Genomic DNA, 21,392 nt, shown 5'->3' on the forward strand with positions numbered 1-21,392 from the left:
CCATGGAGTTTTTTACCCATGGATCCTATGGAAATGAAAGGTCATGGGTATTAGGGTTTACATGGATGTAACCCTAATCCTCCATACTATATAAAGAGGTCTTTGGCACATGAAATGACACTAGTGTGTGTGAGTACAAAGGGTGGGCCGATTTCTACTTGGTGCATAATATTCTCTCAAGTCTTCCAAGATGTTTTGGTGATTTGTGATTCCACTTGAGGCATCCACATTATTGGTGCTAGGCTCTCAAGACTCCAAGCAATCAACCATAAGAAAAAGGTATGTTATTCTACTGAAATTTTTATATTACAAGTACCCCATAACATGCTAGTTAGGTTGAGAACCTTGGAAATCAAATTTGCATGAATATTAGAGAAAACATAGATCCAAGGATTCTAGGGTTGCACGTACACCGTAAGAGTGTTAGTATGCTCAAAACCCATCAGTGGTATCAGAGACTAGGCTTGTTTTCTTTGTATTTGATGCAAACTGCTTGAAAAAATCGATTTTTCTGCTCACTGTTCAGTGAACTCTCCGAGTCCATGGGGGGACTCGACGAGTCCAAGTGAAAATGCATCCTACTCGTCGAGTAGGTTCTTGCACTCGACGAGTAGGAGCCCCTGTGTGCAGAATTTTGAGTTTTGCTGCTGGAAATGGACTAGAATCATTACCCTAAACTGTTTTGGACTTGTAAAACCTGTTTTTGATGTGGTAATGATTATGCTAATCCATTTACAATGGTTATTATCAAAATTTCAAGTTTTATATGTGTTTATATGATTCTTGAAATTGTTGATATGAATGTTCATACTTATGAGTTTTAGTAGATCATAGGAATTATTTGCAAATTGTTTGTTAGTGTAATTCTTGATCTAATGCCTATTGATGGAGTCCATAATTTGTCCTCAAGTTATGGATTACCAAAAGTCACTTCTTTAAAGAGTCATTAAAGAACCATAGGTTACATAAAATGAAAAGTCTTCATTTTAATAGACCATTAAACTCATAAGTTATGAAGTTGAAGAGTCTTGAATAGTTTCAAAACTTGCCCTCAAGTCTTGGAATAGTACGACTTGATCGTACTGCATCCCCTGAAGATTTATTCCGCAATGATTATTTATGGTTTTACTCTGATTTTTGACAATACTTTTACTTTGATTGTCTTTTGGGATAATGTATGAATGATTTTGACTTATTTAAAATGAAAATTTTACTCGGTATTTTTGAGACGTTACAGTTATTTTTTATATATTACTGATAATGTTTCTATTATAGCATGAATATTGTTTAATAGTTGATTATTTTTTTTATATATTTTATTGATGATGTTTATATTCTAAGACAAATAAAAATCTTTTGTTGGATCTAAGTTAAAAATTCAAGAAAAATATTGATATTGAAAATTCAAAAGAAGATCAACCCAAATGGAAAGAGGAATTTGAAAAAAAAAACAAAAAAAAAACAAAAAAACAAAAAAAAACAAAATTGTTGTTTAACATTATCATATGCAAATGTATTTGGATTTTTTTTTCAAAATTGTTAGTTCAAATTTTATTTAATAAAGTTGTGTTATTAACAAAAAATTTATTGGAATTACTTTCTTACTTCTTCGTTTGAATTCTCATGTCATATAAGAATATCACCCTTCACATATGTCATATAAGAATATCACCCTTCACATATAACATGTAACTACCATACACATTTTAAGTGGAATAACACCATCTATATAATAACGTATTATGTAAAATATGTATTTGCAAATAATTCAAAATAAAATTTGTGTTCTTGAGATTGTGAATTTTTTTTAAATAGCATAATTAACATACTCTATAATGAATATTAGCTCGCATTTTAAAAATTTAGTATTTTGTTTGAAATTTAAAAAATATGAAATTTTAAATTTTAAAATTTATGAATCCCATATTTTTCTCTTATTTCCATTATTCTCTCAAATTACTATTAGTATATTACCACCACATATTTACTAATATAAATTTCAATAAGCTACCAAAAATAGCTTAATTAAACAAAACGATTTGCTCAAAATTATCCTCATTGTCTTCAATAATTAATGTCTTCAAAAGAACCATTATATATATATATATATATATATATATATATATATATATATATATATATATATATATATATATATATATATATATATATATATTCAAATGTGGATGAACATCTATTGTGTGGACGTGTGGACAATGCTATTCTGTGAAAATGACAAAGAAAATACGTTGTTTAATAATATGAATACGTTCAATCTTACATAACTATTGTCATTATTGCACATTCTCACTAATTAAATCGTCTATAAGGTTATTATAGACTTTTTATTATTATTCTCATTCTGTTAGAATGTTGTCGGAATGTTTATTGAGTCGTATTCTCTCAGAATGATAATGAGTGAAAAACCATTTGTGAGAATAAAAATGAATAAGAATTATGAGAATGCATGAAAATGACGATATTTTTGTAAGGTTGAACGTATTCGCATTACTAAACAATGTATTCTCTTAGTAATTCTCATAGAATCTCATTGTCCACACGTCCACACAATAATTGTCCATCCACATTATAACCTAGCCCTATATATATATATATATATATATATATATATATATATATATATATATATATATATATATATATATATATATATATATATATAGATAGAGAGAGAGAGAGGGGTAAGTTCAATTGAGAAAATAAAAAAATGTTGAGAATGGGGGAATCATTCCCAGCCACTCATTTATTTTTGCCGCAAAAACCGCCGTTGTACCAGCGGAAATGGATAAGGAATACACATGTGTTTCTAACAAAACATGTTTCCTTAAACTATGGTAATCATTACCTTAATATATACAAAAACATAGTTTTTTCGTTTTTTTAATTTTTAAGAAGCTATTTTTATTGAAAAATGATTTTAAATATACCAAAATTCATGATTTTTTATTCTCTACAAATAGACATCCATATTGATATACTTTTAAGATAAAATAAAATTTTTTATTTTTTCAGTTATCGTTATTCATAAGTGAATAAAAATGCATCAGATTTTTGTTCCAGTACATTTGTTATTCACTTATTAATAAAAATATATAATTAATATTTTTTACAGTTTAAGTATCATTTATACTACTTATTCATATATGAATAACAAATTAACTGTAACAAAAATCTGATAAATGTTTTATTCATATATGAATATAAAATATGACGACAACTAATACACGTTTTATTCATATATAAATATAATATATGACGAAAGATGATGTAAAAAATATATTTTAAGTAAGAAAACTTTATTACATGTCATATTCATATATGAACGATACTTAAACTATAAAAAAAAAGTTAAGCATATGTTTTATTCATAAGTGAATAACGAATGTACTGTAATAAAAATCTGATAGAATTTTATCCACTTATGAATAACGAGAGCTGAAACTCTAAAAAAAATAAATTTTTTATTTTATCTTAAAACTATATCAATATGGATGTCTATTTATAGAAAATAAAAAATTATGAATTTTGATATATTTAAAATAATTTTTCGATAAAAATGGCTTTCTAAAAATAAAAAAAAATAAAAACAAAAAAAAGTATGTTTTTGTTTATATTAAGGTAATGATTAGCATAGTTTAATTAAACATGTTTGATTGGAAAACACGTGTTTATCCGTTATCCATTTCCGACGGTACGCCTAAGTGTTTTGTGGCAAAATAAATGTGTGGCTGAGAATGATTCCCTCATTCTTAACTTTTTTTCTCAATTGAACCCTCATATATATATATATATATATATATATATATATATATATATATATATATATATATATATATATATATATATAGGGTTAGGTTCATGTGAGACAACCTAATTTTGTGAGACCGTGAGACGCAATCCTAGTCATTCATTTGGTAGATAAAACAAAAAACATTTTTAAAATGCAAAATAATTGAAAATTTTCAAAATATTTTTTTTCAAATATTATTTTCGGAATTTATATTTTCCAAAAAAAAATAAAAAAAATACCAAAAAAAATTAAAATAAAATAAAATAAAATACTTTTTTGTACATATTCTAGTAGAATAATAGAATATTGTACATATCCGAGAAATCTAGTATAATATTCTAACATTCTAAAAATCACATTAGAATATTTACAGTGTAATATTCTATTAGAATATTTCACGTAATTTTCAAAAAAAAAACGGTAATTTTATTTTATTTTATTTTATTTTATTTTTATTTTTATTTTATATTTTTTTTAGGTAATTAAAGTTCCGAAAATAATAATTAAAAAAGAATTTTTGGATTTTTCTTTTTATTTTGCATTTTAAAATTATTTTTAGATTTGGTCTCACGGTCTTACAAAATTAGCACGGTCTCAAATGAACCTGAACTTATATATATATATATATATATATATATATATATATATATATATATATATATATATATATATATATATATATATATATATATATATATATATATATATATATATATATGGGGTAGGCGAATATCTGCGCATTACTCACAACAAAATTATGAAGTTAAAATTTTGGTTTTTAATATAGGCTTATATTGCACGTTGCTCAGAATACAATTATATTAATTTGTTTTTAATAAAATTCATCCATTCAAAAATAGTATTATATATATATATATATATATATATATATATATATATATATATATATATATATATATATATATATTAGTAAGTCGGGTTGAAAATATGTTGAAGATTTCAACCCAACTAACTCATTTAATTAAATTGGTTAGACGGATTAACCTAATGAATTATTTGAATTGAAGGAGTGTTATATTTTTTTCTTTAATGGGCCAAATATGTAACAAAAATGAAAACAAAAACACACAAATCAATTGTCATTCTTTGGCTTGACTATAATCTACTATTCAAACAACATAATCCACCATAAGGGAGTTCATAATAACAACTTATATTTGGATGCACTCCTCTTCTTTTTGGTTATAACTCCACGAAAAGAAACTAATTAGGTCTAGTCTAGGTCCCCATGTTGGATTGTAGACATGGGCATGATCAAAGTATTACGACTACTTGCTATAATTCAAAATTATTTCTGTATTCTAAAACCAGCTATGTTACCTCACAACGGAACTTAGAAACTGTTTATTCCTGAATGAAACGAATTGCAAAGATGAAAGAACAGGCTTGTTCATTGATGTGATTACTAAAGCTATTACAACTTTGAACTATTTATACAAAGGAAACATAAGACTGACTAAGCTTGAAAACTAATCTAACTGATTATCATACTAACTAATTAGCTCAACTAATTAATATGGTGTGGCATAAATAATAACAGTTCTCCTCAAGATGGAGAGTGGGACACTCTCATCTTGCTTAAAAGTCTGTAATGATCTCTACTAGGTAGATTCTTGGTGAACAAATCAACAAGTTGTAATTGAGTGGGAACATATTATAGACAAATCAATCCATCTTGCAATCTTTCTTGGACAAAATGACAGTCTAATTCCACATGTTTAGTACTCATGAAATACAGGGTGTTTAGCAATGTAAATTGCTACTTGGCTATCACATTTGACAGGGATAGGTGTAATATTTGGAACACTCATTTCATGTAAAACTCATGATAACCAGGCTAATTCAGTTGTCACTCTTCGCATGCTCCTGTATTCTGGCTCAACAGATGATAATGAGATTGTGATTGTTTCTTGGATTTCCAAGAAATGGGGCTTCCTCCAAGTAAAATGAAGAATCAGGGCCGGTCCATAGGTTTTCCATGCCCTGAGCAAAGAAACTTATTGATGCCCTTATTTTATCGAACAACATAAAATTGCAAAAAAAAAAAAAAAAAAAAAAAAAAAAAAAAAAAAACTATTTTCATGTTTCAAAATACCATATCCATCAAAATGATAATCCAAAATACACTACACATACATAGAGGCATAACAAATTAGGTTTCAAATACAAAAAAAAAAGAAAAAAAAGGAAAGATGATGTTGGAAAAATCTAATATCGAGTACATTAAATATCTAATTGTGTTTGTCTAATTAACCTTGTGGTACAGTGATAAACAAAAGTACATGACATCTGAAGATGCCAAAACTATAAAAATAGGGACCACATTAGCACCTGAGCAACTAAAACACCAACAAAAAGGCTAAACAAAAATGAACTAAGAGATTTTAGAACACCAAAAACAACAACACCTGTGTTTTTTTGTTTTTCAAACATGATAATACATATCCTAATCATTCTTGCAACTTAAAGCATTTGTAGTGAGAGCCTCTAAGTAAGCATCCCCAAATATGTAGTGGTTAATTATAACGATCAATTTACACCAAAAGAAACTCCAATCAATGAAACAAAATAAAAAAGTATCTTCAACTTTAGTGAAAATAAAATGATTGAAGGCCAAAAACACAATTGCAAAAACTCTAAGGCAGCAGGAAAGTATACAAGCTATTTTACAAATTAGAGCACCAAAATCCCCACCTCAACCAATCTGGCATTAACTTTCAAATATAACACTCTAACCTTTTTTTGTTGTTTAATTATGAGAGCAATAAAAAAACCCATTTAAATATTGAAATAAACTAACACAAATTACTCCAATGAATATTCAACTGAGAAAGGTTGAGAGGCTGAGGCTTCCAAATTCTTGTGAGCTCATTCGAGAGACAACGATATACGAGAGTAAAGAGAGATCCTTGAGAGTTGAGATTTTATGCATCTAAAATCAACCTCTATCGTTGCACCTTCTCAATTGTCTAAGATCGGTACATCATCTCACGTTTTGAAGCGTGATTATTGGAGAAATTTGATGGGGGCTCAAGAATTATAAGAGAAAGCTATTATTAGGCATGTGTTGTTACTTAGGAGAAAGTTATTGGCGAAAATCATCCTTCGTATTTATTTGCTTCGTTTTCTCCAAAGCGTCATTGATCGGAATGCCTCGTCTTCTTCAACAACATCTATTAGGCGTGTGCTATTACTTAGAAGACTGAAGAGTCGTGCCTTCCAAATGAACTTCAATTTGCCGCCTAATGTTTAGGTATAGAACTAACGCGCTGTTGCTGCCCCCTTTTCATTTGGACCAGACTTGCTTGGATCAAGAGGGCCAAATAACATATATCTATAACAAGCTTAGGAAATCTTATGCCCCATAAAAAATTGCTGCCCTGGGTCATGGCCCAGCTCGCCCTGGGCTTTGGCCGACCCTGTGAAGAATCCGCTAATGCTCCTTCTTGATTGGTGAAAGGCAGCCCAATCTGAATCACAAAAACTTGTAGATTAAAATCATCTTTTTTGTTACAGAACAAGCCTTGATTAGGATCATTATTAATGTATCTAAGAGTGCGCATTGCAACTTCAAAATGTGGCAACTTTGGATTAGACATGAAATGACTCAAATGTTGCACAATGAAGGCCAAATCTGGTCTTGTATGAGTCCAAAAATTCAATGTGCCAACAAGTCTTCTATACACTTCAGGATTAGGCAACGACTCTCCTTCATTAATTATAAGTTTGAGATTTGAAGGTAGAGGACATATTGTAACGCCCGTGTTTCGAGGCTAAGCATTGATGCGATGATGTAATAGTCTAGGTCAACCATTGTAACCTATTTTAAAGTAATAAAGATGAATTACTTGAATATTATGTGAATTATGTGATTATATATTTGTTTGTAAAGATATAATGAAAATAAGCGTCAAAAATAAAACGTTAGATAATCCCGATATCGATGAAGAAAGATGTAGTGGTCGTGACAAGGAATTCGGAGATATAAAGAACGCCGAAATCCGAGTTATAACGAAGAAGTTATGGCCTGTCGAAGTTTCGCGACAGAACCGGCCCGACACTGTGTGACATAAATAGTGAATTTACGATAGAGTGCTTTTTAGCCTTAGCGATCTAATCGAAAGTCGTAGTTTTCGTTAAACCGAGAGCGTGCATAAAAAGAACGCTAAAATCTGACTTCATATGAGGAAGTTATGATTTTTCTAAGTTTCGAATCAGCAATACACAGCCCGGAGTTCGAATGTTAGATCGATCCATTTTTGGCCGACACAACCTAAACGAGAATCGAAGGCCTCATTAATATTAGTTCAACGGTAAAAAGACATACGAAAACGGACGTCGGGTGAAAAAGTTATGAATTTTTAACGAACTTTTCATATCCCGGCCTGTTAAAAATATAACTTTAAAAATTAAGTCAAAATTAGCCGACAAAGTCTAAACGAAAGTTGTAGAGTACGGTCCCGCCTACGCGTGGATATAAATAACGTCGAAGAACGGAGCTCGTATGCGAAAGTTACGAATTTTTGAAGTCGGGATGGCAAAATACGAGTTGGATCTGAAGGCTACGCCCCGTGTATCCGAGGAGCGCCTCGCGTACAAGGTACGCCCAGCGTACGAAGAAGGAGCGTGTTGCGTAGGAAGGCTCGGTCTCGGATGCTCCACGTCGCCCCAGCCATTCTCGAACACCTGTCTAGTACGAACGCGCCACATCGGAAGGGAGCGCCCAGCGCACCGAGGAACGCCCTGCACTCCTTGCATGAACGCGCAGCGTAGACCTCGGCCTTGGCCTATAAAAGGATGAGAGGTGCAGCCGGATTTTTCACACCATCCTCACTTCTTTCTCTCTCTAACCTTCCCTAAACCACCCCGAAGCCTAGGAAACCTCCCTAGCATTAGAAGAAAGCCCCGAAGCGCCCGAAGGCTCCGAGAAAAAGAGTTTTTCGATTTAGAAACTCTGCCCCCGCAGAGCCCGGTTTTCAAGCAAACCTCCCGGTTTCGTCAAAGAAGATTATTTTAAGAAGCGAAGTGTTGTCTGAATCATCCCCTTATCATGTGAGTGTATAGTCACTTTTATCTTACACATAAATATGAAATATTTTATATAAATTTCATGCTATGTGTATATATATTATATGTTTGCTTGAGATCTATGCTGGATAAAAAATCTAAACCTCTTTCTTTTCAGATCTGAACTTTTTTCTTCAGATCTAAACTTTTTCCTTCAGATCTCAACTTTTTCTTTCAGATCTAAACTTTTTCTTCCAGATCTGAACCTTTTCCTTCAGATCTAGACTTTCTCACTTCAGATCTAAACTTTATATATATATATATATATATATATATATATATATATATATATATATATATATATATATATATATATATATATATATATATATATATATATATAATTTATACATGAGATCTATGTTGTATGAAAGATTTAAACTTTGTTTTCGTATCTGAACTGTATGCGTATTTTATATCTACAAATATGTTGGGTAAAGCATGGGTAGATGAAATAGTTGGTGTGTGATGAAATAAAATGATGAGAGGCCTCGGTGTTGACGATGATCCAGTCATCTAGCGGAGTATGGATGACGACCACAGACTTTTGTAGGAAGTCCAGTGGAACGCTAGCAGGCTCGCAACCTGTAGGTGTTTGTGAACGATGTGTTCACCGGTGTACTCCATCCCCCTCATGGTTGCCTTACGGACCTATATGGATGAGGAACCCCCTTATCAGTAGTGTCCATCCCGATGAAATTCCTTAGGATAAGTCCTTTATAATAGATGCTTTAGGGACGTAAAGTTAGGATGACGGGAACGGGTAATCGGGTTGAATGATTGTTGAAAATAATAAACTTATTTATTGTGGGTTGAAAACCCTATATTCTCACCAGGCTCTGAAGCCTGACCCACTCAGTTTCTTGTATTACAGGTAGTGGAAAAAGCATAGTTGGATGATCTGACGAGAGAATATGGATTTATAGGCTAATAGAAAATATATAGAATGTTGTAAGGCCTATATTGTTTTTTAGGCCAATTTTGTTTTGTGGCCTATGTTGCTTTTGGTTTATGTTTTTGATCTGTATCAACAATGACATCCCGAGTTTTGTAATGTAATGAAAATACATTTCTTTGGAAATGATTTGATAAATCTTTATCATATTTTGATTTGGGAACAAATTCCGCAACACTTTCTTTAAAAAGTTACTCTGATTTTATTATAAAGCATAAACGAAATCGGACTTTTCTAAGCGTAAAAATGGGGATGTCACACATATCGATTTCCCAGAACATTTGAACTCCTTTAAGACTTCATTAGCGAATTTCCTTTGTGACAATATTACCCCTGTGTGAGTGTACATAACCTCAATTCCTAGAAAAAAAATTCACCCAAATCTTTTATTTTGAATTGAGAATCAAGGAATGCTTTAAGACTTGTCACTTCTTCTTCATTATTTCCTGTGACCATGATGTCATCAACATAAACTGCTAGAAATGTAACATGTGAACCCATTGATTTGTGAAACAACGAATAATCATCTTTAGAGTGTTGATATCCTTTATTCTTTAAGGCTGAAGAAAGTTTGGAATACCACTGTCGTGATGCTTGTTTAAGCCCATAAAGTGATTTCTGCAATTTGAAAACTTGATTTTTATCTTGTAAAATAAGTCCTGGAAGGGGTTTCATGTAAATTCTTCCTCTAGATCGCCATGTAAAAAAGCGTTGTTTACATCTAGTTGATGTATTTGCCACCCTTTCTTTACATTTGTTGCAATAAGAGCACGAATCGTTGTCATTTTTACTACAAGTGAAAAGGTTTATGTATAGTTAATTCCCTCCTTTTGAGTGAATACTTTGACAACTAATCTTGAAGGTAGGAAGGAGGTCTAGATCTGGTGGTTCTTCTTACATGAGTTTGTTGAGAAGAACTTTGTTGTGGGACAAAAGTTGGAGCAGGGGTAGAATCTGTATTTTAAACAAAAATTGGTGGATTGGTTATGGAAATGGCTTGATTTTATGAAGGCAAAACTGTATCATTTGAAGGTCAAGGAGAAGATAATGGGGGAAGGTATTGGATGAGGTAATGAATCATCTTCATAAACAGGTAATGATTCGTGAACTGGAAACATTGGAATAGAATTATGTTGCATAGAATGGAATGTAATGTTGTTTTTATGGAAATAGAAATCTCTGGAAATGACAACCTTGTTAGTATCCAGATTATAGAGCTTGTATGCTTTCTTCCCAAAAGGATAATCAATGAAAACACGGGGAGATGCTCTAGGGGTAAATTTGTCACGTTTTTCCTTGAGAGTGCTCATGAAATACAAGTAACCAAATGCCTTTAAATGATTGTAAGAAGATTCCAATCCATGTAGTTTACCAAATGGTGTTTCTCCATTTAGTTCACCCAATTGGACTTCACCCCTGCGATTTTACACAGTTTTGGAGGGTTCCAAACACATTTAAAGCTTCTCCAAACGCGTTTCTGATCATCAATTTACGAATCCGAGGCTACAAATCACAAAGTTCATCATCATTCAACAATTGAAGTCCCAAAACCGTATAGGAAGATTTGATTGAAATAATAGAGCTTGGGATGTTTCCAAAAGGTGTTTGTGTTTACGCTCCACAACCCCATTTTGTTGGGGTGTACTTCGACAGATAGTCTGGTGCATGATTCCTTTTTGTTGAAGGAATTGAATGGCTTCATTGCTAGATCCAAGTTCAAATGCATTATCGGAACGAATAGTCTTAACTTTCTTATCAAATTGGGTCTCTATCATTGCAATGAATCCTTTCAACACTTGAAATGCATTACTCTTTTTGCTCAACAGATGTGTCCATGTTGATCGTGTGAAATCATCAACAATCGTTAAGAAATATGAATAACCATCATATGTTTTTGATTTATAAGGCCCCCAAGTGTCAATGTGTATACGTTCAAAAGGAGATTTTGTATGAATCTTACTATGATGAAACGGAAGTTTGTGTTGTCTGTCTTTAGGACAAATATCACAAAAGAATCCATGATTAAAATCATTTTTTTCAACACATTGAAAGTTTTCAACTTATACATTGGTAAGTGACCAAGTCGCTTATGCCAAAGAGAAATAGAGGTATCATTTGACACGGAATTACAAAGAGAATTTGAAAAAATTACAAAGGAATTTAAAGGAGCCTTAGCAGTAACAGACATATTAAGACTCTTATTTGCTTCTTGTGTAGAATGAACAAAGTACAAGCCAGCATGATGTCTACCAAGAACCAAAGGCCACTTCATAGAAAGGTCCTGTAACAAGAAACAATAATGTTCTGAGAAAAGAATGAATGATTTGAGTTCTTTGCAAAGTTTAGCAATAGAAAGAAGGCTGTATCGAAATATAGGCACATACAGAACATTATGAAGGGCCGCATCTTTAGTTATATTAGCATGACCAATTTCAAATGAAATGGTTTGCTCGCCATTAGGAAGAGTAATGTAATGTGGAATAGTGATTTTATGAATGTTGAATAACAGAGATCTATCAAAATTCAAAACACATATGATTACTTGCACCAGAATCAATAATCCAGGTAGAAATTTCATTTGTCATGTAATGACACTTGTTTGGATCAAAAGGAATGTGAGAATTACTAGGGAAGTTGACATTGGAATGATTTTGTCCCTGAGTGTGTTCTTGAGGAGTTTGATCAGCAGTGGTGTATCCTGAATTGACTCCATTAGACTTGAAGCAATTGAGCATAGACATGAATTATTGATATTGTTCGTTTGTAAACTCAGGTACAACGTCTCCTTTTGATGCTAAATGATCTTCAGTAGTTTGTTGAAGATTAATAACATTTGCAGCAACACTTCTTGGTTTAGTGAACTTGAAATCCTTTGGGAATCCAACTAATCGATAGCATTTATTGATTGTGTGTCCTGTTTTCTTGCAGTAAGTACACACTAAATGCTTCTTGTTGTCATAATTTGTTTTGGATTGGAGATTGTTGGATCTAACATTCATCGAAGCAGAATCAGTCATGAAAACAGATGAAAATTGAACTTCCCTCTGTTTTTCATCTTGAATTAATAAAGCATAAGCTTGAGCAACAGTCGGAAGAGGTTTCATAATCAATATACTACCTCTTATTGAAGAGTAATCACGATTAAGTCCCATAAGAAACTTAATAAGTTTTTGATTTTGCTCAAATTCACGAAGCTTTTGTGCAGCACCACAAGTACACGAAGGAAATGAAGAAAGCGTACTTAATTCGTCCCAATTTTTCTTGAGTTTTGTGAAGTAAGAGGGAAGATCATTGTTACCTTGAGACAAATCTGAGATTTGTTGGTGATTTGTTTCACTAATTGTATTTAAGTGTAATGGGTTGACTTGTTGACCAAAAATCAATCTTGATGAATATTAAACAAGTAAGGAATGTGCGGAGTGCACACTTGTTTAAGTTTATTCAAGATTAAAAGTTGACTGTTATTTAGGGGCGAAGCCCCTGAACGAACGGGGGTCCGGGGGGAGCGCCCCTGGGAGCAGGGTCCAAGGGGCGGCAGCCCTTGGCGGGGTCCAAGGGGCGGCCAGATTTATGACAGTTTTGACTATTGAGAAAACTGTTTTATGACGGTTTTGACAGTTTTCAGACAAAGAAGGTTTTTAACCAATTTTTGGTCAGTTTTCTGGTACTCACGAAATTCATACATTTTCATTCTCTGTTTTTTTCTCTTCTGAGTCTTATCCAATCAAAGATTAGGGAGTACCACCCAAATACTTTGATTTGATAGTGAAATCACAATTCTCATAATATCCAAGTGTCTTTACTACCCCGAATTTCTAACAAGATTTCCTTCTGAAGCTGATAGAGTTTTGCTCCATTAGATTGACCAAAACGTTCCTCTAAATCCTTCTAGATCTCGAATGCAGAGCATGAATAAAGAACTGATTCAATGATGTCACTAGTAAGAATATTGAGGATCCATTAGGTCACCATGTCATTGCCTTTCTGCCATAGGTCAAACTTTGGATCATTATCATCAGGTTTTGATAATTTTCCATTAACAAAGCCGATCTTGTTCTTTACAGATAATGAAATAAGCATTCCCTTGCTCCATGAACCAAAATTCGATCCATCAAACTGCTTTGAAACACATAGCATACCGAGATGATCTGATGGATGAAGATATAGAGGATCGGAGAAATTTGGATTCGAATTCATATTTGAATTCAAATTGGAACTTGATTCAGTAACTGGAACGGACATAGTGAATTGATTGAGAAAACAGAGTGCAGAAACGAAATGAATGATCAAAAGAAGAATTGTGATGATAAATCAGGAATCAGAAGCTCTGATACCATGTTGATTCCTGAATGAAATGAATTGCAAAGATGAAAGAACAAACTTTTTCACTGAATTGATTACTAAAGTTATTACAACTTTGAACTATTTATACAAAGGAAACATAAAACTTACAAAGCTTGAAAACTAATCTACCTGATTATCTAACAGACTAACTAATTAGTTCAAATAATTAATATGACGTGACATAAATAATAACAGAAACTCTATGAACACTTTGAGATTTTTCCCAAATGAATTAGGTCATGTGAGGGATCATTATCTCTTAAATACCTGAAATTAGGGTTTAACAGACGGTCCGCGTCAAGGTTTAGCGATGAACATGTTGGGTTTGCCTTCATAAATGTACGTGCTCTGCATTCACCTAAGGTGTTTGTCTTTTGGCCTACTCCCTTCCGTTCTGCTTTGTGATCCATGGGCATTGCCACCCCGTCATGTTTGAGAAGAGATTGATATTGTTGTACATTACACATCCTGGATGTGCAACCCTAGATAAGATCAAGTGACTATTTGCACTGACATTGGCTTGTTATAGTTATAGTTATGGACATGGTCAAACAAAAAAAAAGTAATGCATAAACTCTGGAATATTTTATTTAATTTATTACATTACTAGTGTAATAATATAAGTTTTATAATCATATTTAACACACCTTTTGTTTTAAAATGATTTAGACAAAATAAGTACGTTTAATTAATTAACTCCTGTTACCCCATTTCAACTCGTACCAAAAAAAATGGTTTTAATCATCCATACCCGTATGACCACAAATAGTCAATCTACTACACCCATTAATTTTACCATCTCTAATATGTTAAACTAGCCATCATTTTTCATATTCCTGATAAACATTTTATACTAGAAATTAAGAAAGTAGTGTTTTAGGTAAACTAATGAAAAGAATATCATACCCACTCCTTTAGTTTACATGTATATGTACGTATGTGGATATGCCAACCTATCCCATTAGTCTTCATCGTTTCCATCTTCCGAACTGAATATCAAACACCCACCCACACACAGACACACACACAATCAAACAGGAAGAGAAATGGTGAAGCCATGGATAACCCTAATATTAAGCTCAATGTTACTCATAGCCATGTCTCTTGTCCATGCCATTGATCAAGACCCTTTAGCCGTAGAAGAATGGTTCAAAAACCTACCCACCATGACCCAAAAGCAGACCCACCTTCACTTCTATCTACACGACTTAGTCAGTGGCACCTCCCCCACCGCCATGAGAGTCGCCGAATCCACCATCACCTCCACCTCTCCAACTGCGTTCGGGTTCCTCGCCATGGCTGACGACAAGCTCACCACCGGACCTGAACCAAACTCTACTGTTGTCGGTCAAGCACAAGGCATCTATGGTTCGGCGTGTTTGGAGGAGTCTGGTTTACTGATGACCATGAACTTGGTGTTCACCGGAGGGGATTACAATGGTAGTACTCTTAGTTTGTTGGGGCGGAATGCGGTGTTTCATCCTTACCGTGAGATGCCGATTGTTGGTGGGTCTGGTGTTTTTAGGATGGCGAGGGGTGTCGCCACCGCAAAAACTCATGATTTTAATCTTACCTCCGGTGATGCGGTTGTGGAATATAACGTCATGGTTGTTCATTATTGAGTCTAATTCCTTGTATTTGATTCATGTATTTGTACTTGGTAAATTATTAAAAATGGATTAGTGACAGATCAATCAAAACTCTTCCCTTACTTTTTGAGTTTTTGGTCCAATTGATTTACAAAAAAAAAAAAAAAAAAAAAAAACGATTGACATGGTTAAAACAGTCAAACCAAACTTTGACCAATTTTTTTATAAAAGAACAACTTTATTTCATTTGAATATGTCACATACACCACGAACTAGCTAAAATACTAATGGATAAAAAATAATATTTAATAAAACTAATTGATAAGCTAGGTGCACATATAAAAATTTGAGTTTTTATAATAATAAAAGTTATATTTATAAAAATTTTACAAAAACTCAATAAATTATTTAAACATCTAAGTGACTTTTTTTTAAAAACTAATTTATAAGCTGTTGTCTGTAAAACATGATAAAAAATAAAAATAAAGTTACCAAAAGTTACAAGTTAGTTGTGATATTGTGATGTACAAACACAAAATTTACAATTAAACATAGGCACAAATCAATTTCATTCCACATCTAGAATTTGTACAACACGTACTGGTTTCATATTTAATTTATAAATTATCGTAAACGCCATCACAGCATCAATAATTTAAAAACATCATTATCATAAATTTGTAACCTTTTTCACTAACTTGTAGTTTTCATCACTTTCACTATCAATTTGAAATCAATGCCTTCATAAACACGTGTTTACACCCTAATCCCTACAATACATATGTATACAAGCGGTGTTATGCATAAATTGAAAGCCTACACATTTGGGTTTGACTCATCTCTCTCCCTAATAAAACATTCTCCTAAATGTCACGTGTCCCTTTTATTAACACTATATCTTGTCACGTGTCATTTCACTGTGAATCTTCTATCTGCTTTTCCCGCCCATATAATCACAGCATTCATTGACATTCAATTCCTATATATCAGCATAATCGGTTGACTTAATATGCAGAAAAATAGACAGAAAATATGCAGAAATTAAATATGTAGAAATTAGTATGCATAAATCATTATCTTATCTTACTTATATCCTAAAACATATCCTAAATATCCTAAATTAGTTGCACTCAATCCATAAAACCAGCAACTCTTATACATCAATCCATTCGAATTCGAATTCATACAAAAAAGGAACTCATAAGCTACCAATTTTCCTTTTTTGTTCAAATTATTTCTCTGCATATAATGAGAGAATTTTTCGCCTATAGAATTTAAGACAGAGATCAATCGTTCTCACTAATTCTTAATGCAAAAAGGTTATTCCAACAATTTTTGGTTGATGGATATACCATGATTGAAATTGAGACTATTTTTCATACGTAACCAACAAAAAATTCTTAGATGTGAGTCTTATGAGAATTTACGTAATCACCAAGCACTTGGGAGTACAGATATTTCGAACGTCGGGCAACGTGTGATCTTACCTTCTTCATTTACCGGTGGTGCATGTTATATGATGCAAAACTTTTTGGATGTCATGTCGCTCTGTAAATGGTTTGGATATCCTGATTTTTTCATAACTTTTATGTGTAATCCAAAATGGCCAGAAGTTCAAAGGTTTCTTAAGGACACTCCACTTCATCCAGAAGATAGACCGGATATATTATGTAGGTTATTTAAGATCAAGTTGGATGCATTTATTAAAGATTTAAGGGAAAATGAAATTTTTGGGAAGGTTCAAGCAAGTACTTAAATTTATAGTTTAACGTATAAATTTAAATATAATAATTTATATTTTTCCTAAAAATATTTAAAATATGTTTGTTATTATTTATTATATATGTGTGTATATATATATATATATATATATATATATATATATATATATATATATATATATATATATATATATATATATATATATATATTAGTTGCTAACTTGTATCTTATTTGTATATTTTGCATGCAGTGGTTTATACAATTGAATTTCAAAAAAGAGGTTTGCCTCATATTCATATATGTCTGTTTATACATGCTGACTGAAAGCTTCCTACAGTTGAATATATCGATCCCATTATTTCTGCTGAGATTCCAAATATCGATGATGATCCAGAATTGTATTCACCTGTCAGGGAGTTCATGATTCACGGTCCATGTGGAGCTGAAAATTTGAATTGTCCATGCATGGTCGACAGAAAGTGTTTTAAAAACTTTCCAAAGCAATCTTGTAATCATACTTCAGTTGATTCAAATGGTTTTCCCTTATATATGAGAAGAAATGATGGACATTTTGTTGAAAAATCTGGTGTTCAGTTAGATAACAGAACTATTGTTCCATACAACAAATATTTGTTGAAAAGATATCAGGCACACATTAATGTTGAATGGTACAATCAAGGATCTTCTATAAAGTATTTGTTTAAATATATAAACAAGGGTCCTGATAGAGCTATTGTTTCTATGGTGCAAACCAATAATGATTCCGATAACAACGATGCAGTGGATGAAATTAAAGAATACTATGATTGTAGATATATTTCTACATGTGAAGCATCATGGCGGATTTTTAAATACGATGTTCATTATAGATATCCTGTTGTGATTACACTACCTTTTCATCTTCCCGATCAACAACAAGTTGTATATGAGGCAGACAATGACACTGAAGATGTTCTTGATCGAACTTCAATTGCTTCTTCAATGTTCACATCTTGCATGAAGTGTAATGAAATCAATAAAGAAGCACGAAAACTTACATATGTTGAATTCCCTACAAAGTTTGTTTGGCAACGTAAATATCTGATTTGGAAGCCAAGGAAAGTTAGATATGCGATTGGTAGAATTCACTCTGTTTCACCTAAACTTGGAGAAGCATATTTCTTAAGAATTCTTTTAAATAAAGTGAAAGGTCCTAAATCATTCGAAGAAATTCGCACAGTCAATTGTGAACTATGTTCTTCTTTTAAAGATGTATGTTATAATCTTGGCCTTTTAGATGATGACAAAAATTTATCGATGCAATTAAGGAAGCAAGTCTTTCTGGATTTGGTTTTTATCTACAGTTCTTATTTGCTATGATGTCATTGTCCAACATTTGCATAAACCAGAAATTGTTTGGCAAAACACCTGGGAATACCTGTCAGATGGAATTCTTTACAATCAACAACAGAGATTAAAGTCTCCAGGTAATCTAACTTTATCTCATTATTATTAAAAGAGTATCATATAAAATTTCAGTATAAATTCAATTATATTTTACGTCCCAATCAATACGTTCTAATTAATATATTATTTTCCATATAAGTTTATCACCAAACGAAGATCAACTTACAAACTTGACTTTGTTTCAGATAGAAAAAAATTTACTCTATAACAATTCCAGTCTTAAAAAATATGGAAAGATGCCTTACCCAGATGTTGATTCTGTTTCATCTTCAACAATCGTCTTATTACTGAGGATCTAGATTATGACATACCAAATTTAAAGAACGGGTTTGATCGGCTATTTGTTGCATTAACAAACGAGCAACGGGACATTTTTCTTGATATCATGGATGTAGTTAAACATAACAGGGGAGGTGTATACTTTGTTTATGGTTATGGTGGAACTGGTAAGATATTTCTTTGGAAGATAATTTCTGCAGCAATTAGAGCTTAAGGTGAGATTGTTTTAAAGTTAGATTTTTCTTACTAAACTGGCAAGATCACTCTTTGGATTTATTCTACAAAAAGAATCCTCGGTAAGATTTATGGGAATTATAAACCGAGAGTTTTAAATGGTCTTAAAGTCTCAAGTCTGCCAAACCATAAGCTCATTTTAAAAGTCGGTATTCCAGTTATGTTATTGAGAAACATTGATCAGAAAAATGGCTTATGTAATGGGACTAGACTACAGGTTATATCTTTGGGCAAACGTGTTATTGAGGAAGTTATCTTATCTGGAAGTAATATTGGAAACCGTACTTTTATTCCAAGAATGTCTTTAACTCCTTCTGAAGACAAGATCCCGTTCAAATTCCAAAAAAGACAATTTCTATTGGCTGTGTATTTTGCAATGACAATTAATAAGAGCCAAGGACAGTCTTTATCGAAAGTTGGTTTGTTTCTCAAGGATCCTATTTTTACACATGGTCAATTGTATCTTGCTTTATCCAGAGTTCAAAGTAGACAAGGATTAAAATTGTTGATTTTAGATAATGATGATATACTAACAAATAAAACATCCAATGTTGTGTATAAAGAAGTTTTTAGAAATTTGTAAAAAACTTTGTACAATTTTATTATTTATATAAATTTTAGTATTTGTTATAGTTAAATTTATATTTCATTTGTAACATCCCAAAAATACAGGACAAAAATTTCATTTTTAAATACATTATTATAAAACCAACAGTATAAGAAAACATCCATAATATCATGTCATGTCAAAACCCAAGTAGAGATAATTAAAACATGTTGTCATAAAACAATATCAGAGTGTAATCCCAAAGATCTCGTGTGCGGAAAACCATAGTGTGATGCGCTGCGATCAAGCCGGCTCCTTTCCTTCAAAAACGAAGTTCCTGAAACCAAAACTGAAAACTGTAAGCATAAAGCTTAGTGAGTTCCCCCATCATACCACATACCATACAATCACATAGCATACATACTGCCGGGCAATTCTGGGGTGCCCGACCTACCCGATACGACCATTCTAGGGTGCCGACCTACCCGGTACGGCCATTCTGGGGTGCCGGCCTACCCGTGTCAAGCCATTCTGGGGTACTGACCTACCCATGTCAAGCCATTCTGGGGTGCTGACCTACCCGTCGGTCCTAACAACCGACCCTCGGGGACTATTCCACCCCTACTGCTACTATCACATATATCATAACATAAACATACTATCAGACATATCTGGGGTGTCCGAACTACCCTTCGGTCCTAACAACCGAACTTGGGGACTATTCCCCTCCTACTATCACTATCACATATAACATATCATGCCAGCATATAAACATATCATCACATATTGTCAGACATATCTGGGGTGTCTGACCTACCCTTCGGTCTTAACAACTGAACTCTACTACTATCACATATAACATATCATGCCAGCATATAACATATCAGGTAGTAGCAAACCTAGATGATATCACAAAGACAATCATCTAACATACAACTCCTACTGGTGGGCCGGCATTGTGGCCGTAGACCCACCGCTACTGGAAGGTAACTCACCTCACACTGCTGAAGTCCCGTAGACACAATCCCACACTGCTGAAGTCCCGCAGACTCAACCCCAGCTGCTGGCTGACAGATTCCCGAACTGTCAGCATCAAACATCACCCAATTAATAATTGGGTTCCACTACATAACCATAAGTACATTCTTTGGGTAATAACTACATTACCCCTAGCTTGGCTTATTCAAGCCCAAGGCCCAAGCCATAGGCCCAAAGTCAATTAGAAATCAAAGCCCAACATATGGCCCAATTTTCCAAATTGGGCCCAGACCTATACATGGTCTTATTCTAAGGCCCAACATCGTCTAATCATTAAGGCCCAAACTATGGCCCAATTTTCCAAATTGGGCCCAAACCCCTTACATGGGCCTTACCCTA

General features: G+C 32.8%; 3 protein-coding genes and 1 pseudogene across 3 annotated transcripts; 3 read left to right on the forward strand and 1 right to left on the reverse strand.

The window, feature by feature from the left end:
• Positions 1-12,598: 12,598 nt before the first annotated feature.
• LOC145163847 (uncharacterized) lies at positions 12,599-14,096 on the reverse strand. Its single transcript, XM_079082596.1, has 2 exons — positions 13,835-14,096; positions 12,599-13,164 (listed from the first exon to the last, which is right to left on the reverse strand). Exons 1-2 carry the CDS (start codon positions 14,094-14,096, stop codon positions 12,599-12,601), a joined length of 828 nt encoding a protein of 275 aa, XP_078938722.1.
• Positions 14,097-15,132: 1,036 nt separating this feature from the next.
• Positions 15,133-15,909, forward strand: LOC145162499 (dirigent protein 22 pseudogene; annotated as a pseudogene).
• Positions 15,910-18,058: 2,149 nt separating this feature from the next.
• Positions 18,059-19,448, forward strand: LOC145163848 (uncharacterized). Its single transcript, XM_079082597.1, has 3 exons — positions 18,059-18,734; positions 18,853-18,975; positions 19,255-19,448. The coding sequence occupies exons 1-3, from the start codon at positions 18,059-18,061 to the stop codon at positions 19,446-19,448; spliced, it is 993 nt and encodes a 330-aa protein (XP_078938723.1).
• Positions 19,449-19,628: 180 nt separating this feature from the next.
• Positions 19,629-20,051, forward strand: LOC145163849 (uncharacterized). The gene has a single exon (XM_079082598.1). The coding sequence runs from the start codon at positions 19,629-19,631 to the stop codon at positions 20,049-20,051; it is 423 nt and encodes a 140-aa protein (XP_078938724.1).
• The last annotated feature ends 1,341 nt before the right edge of the window (positions 20,052-21,392 follow it).

Source organism: Lactuca virosa, chromosome 3 (assembly GCF_052849685.1).
Source record: "Lactuca virosa cultivar CGN04683 chromosome 3, Lactuca_virosa_CGN04683_v6, whole genome shotgun sequence".
Lineage (NCBI taxonomy): Eukaryota > Viridiplantae > Streptophyta > Magnoliopsida > Asterales > Asteraceae > Lactuca > Lactuca virosa.

Excerpts from the sequence above, each read along its gene's own strand:
- LOC145163848 (XM_079082597.1), top strand. The coding sequence starts at position 18,059 with ATGAGAAGAAATGATGGACATTTTGTTGAAAAATCTGGTGTTCAGTTA. Across the intron at positions 18,735-18,852 it reads AGAAATTCGCACAGTCAATT|TTCTTATTTGCTATGATGTC; the intron begins GTGAACTATGTT and ends TTTTATCTACAG. Across the intron at positions 18,976-19,254 it reads ACAGAGATTAAAGTCTCCAG|ATTATGACATACCAAATTTA; the intron begins GTAATCTAACTT and ends CTGAGGATCTAG.
- LOC145163847 (XM_079082596.1), bottom strand. The coding sequence starts at position 14,096 with ATGTCCGTTCCAGTTACTGAATCAAGTTCCAATTTGAATTCAAATATG. Across the intron at positions 13,165-13,834 it reads GTTTGACCTATGGCAGAAAG|ATTTGTCTCAAGGTAACAAT; the intron begins GCAATGACATGG and ends AACAAATCTCAG.
- LOC145163849 (XM_079082598.1), top strand. The coding sequence starts at position 19,629 with ATGTTATTGAGAAACATTGATCAGAAAAATGGCTTATGTAATGGGACT.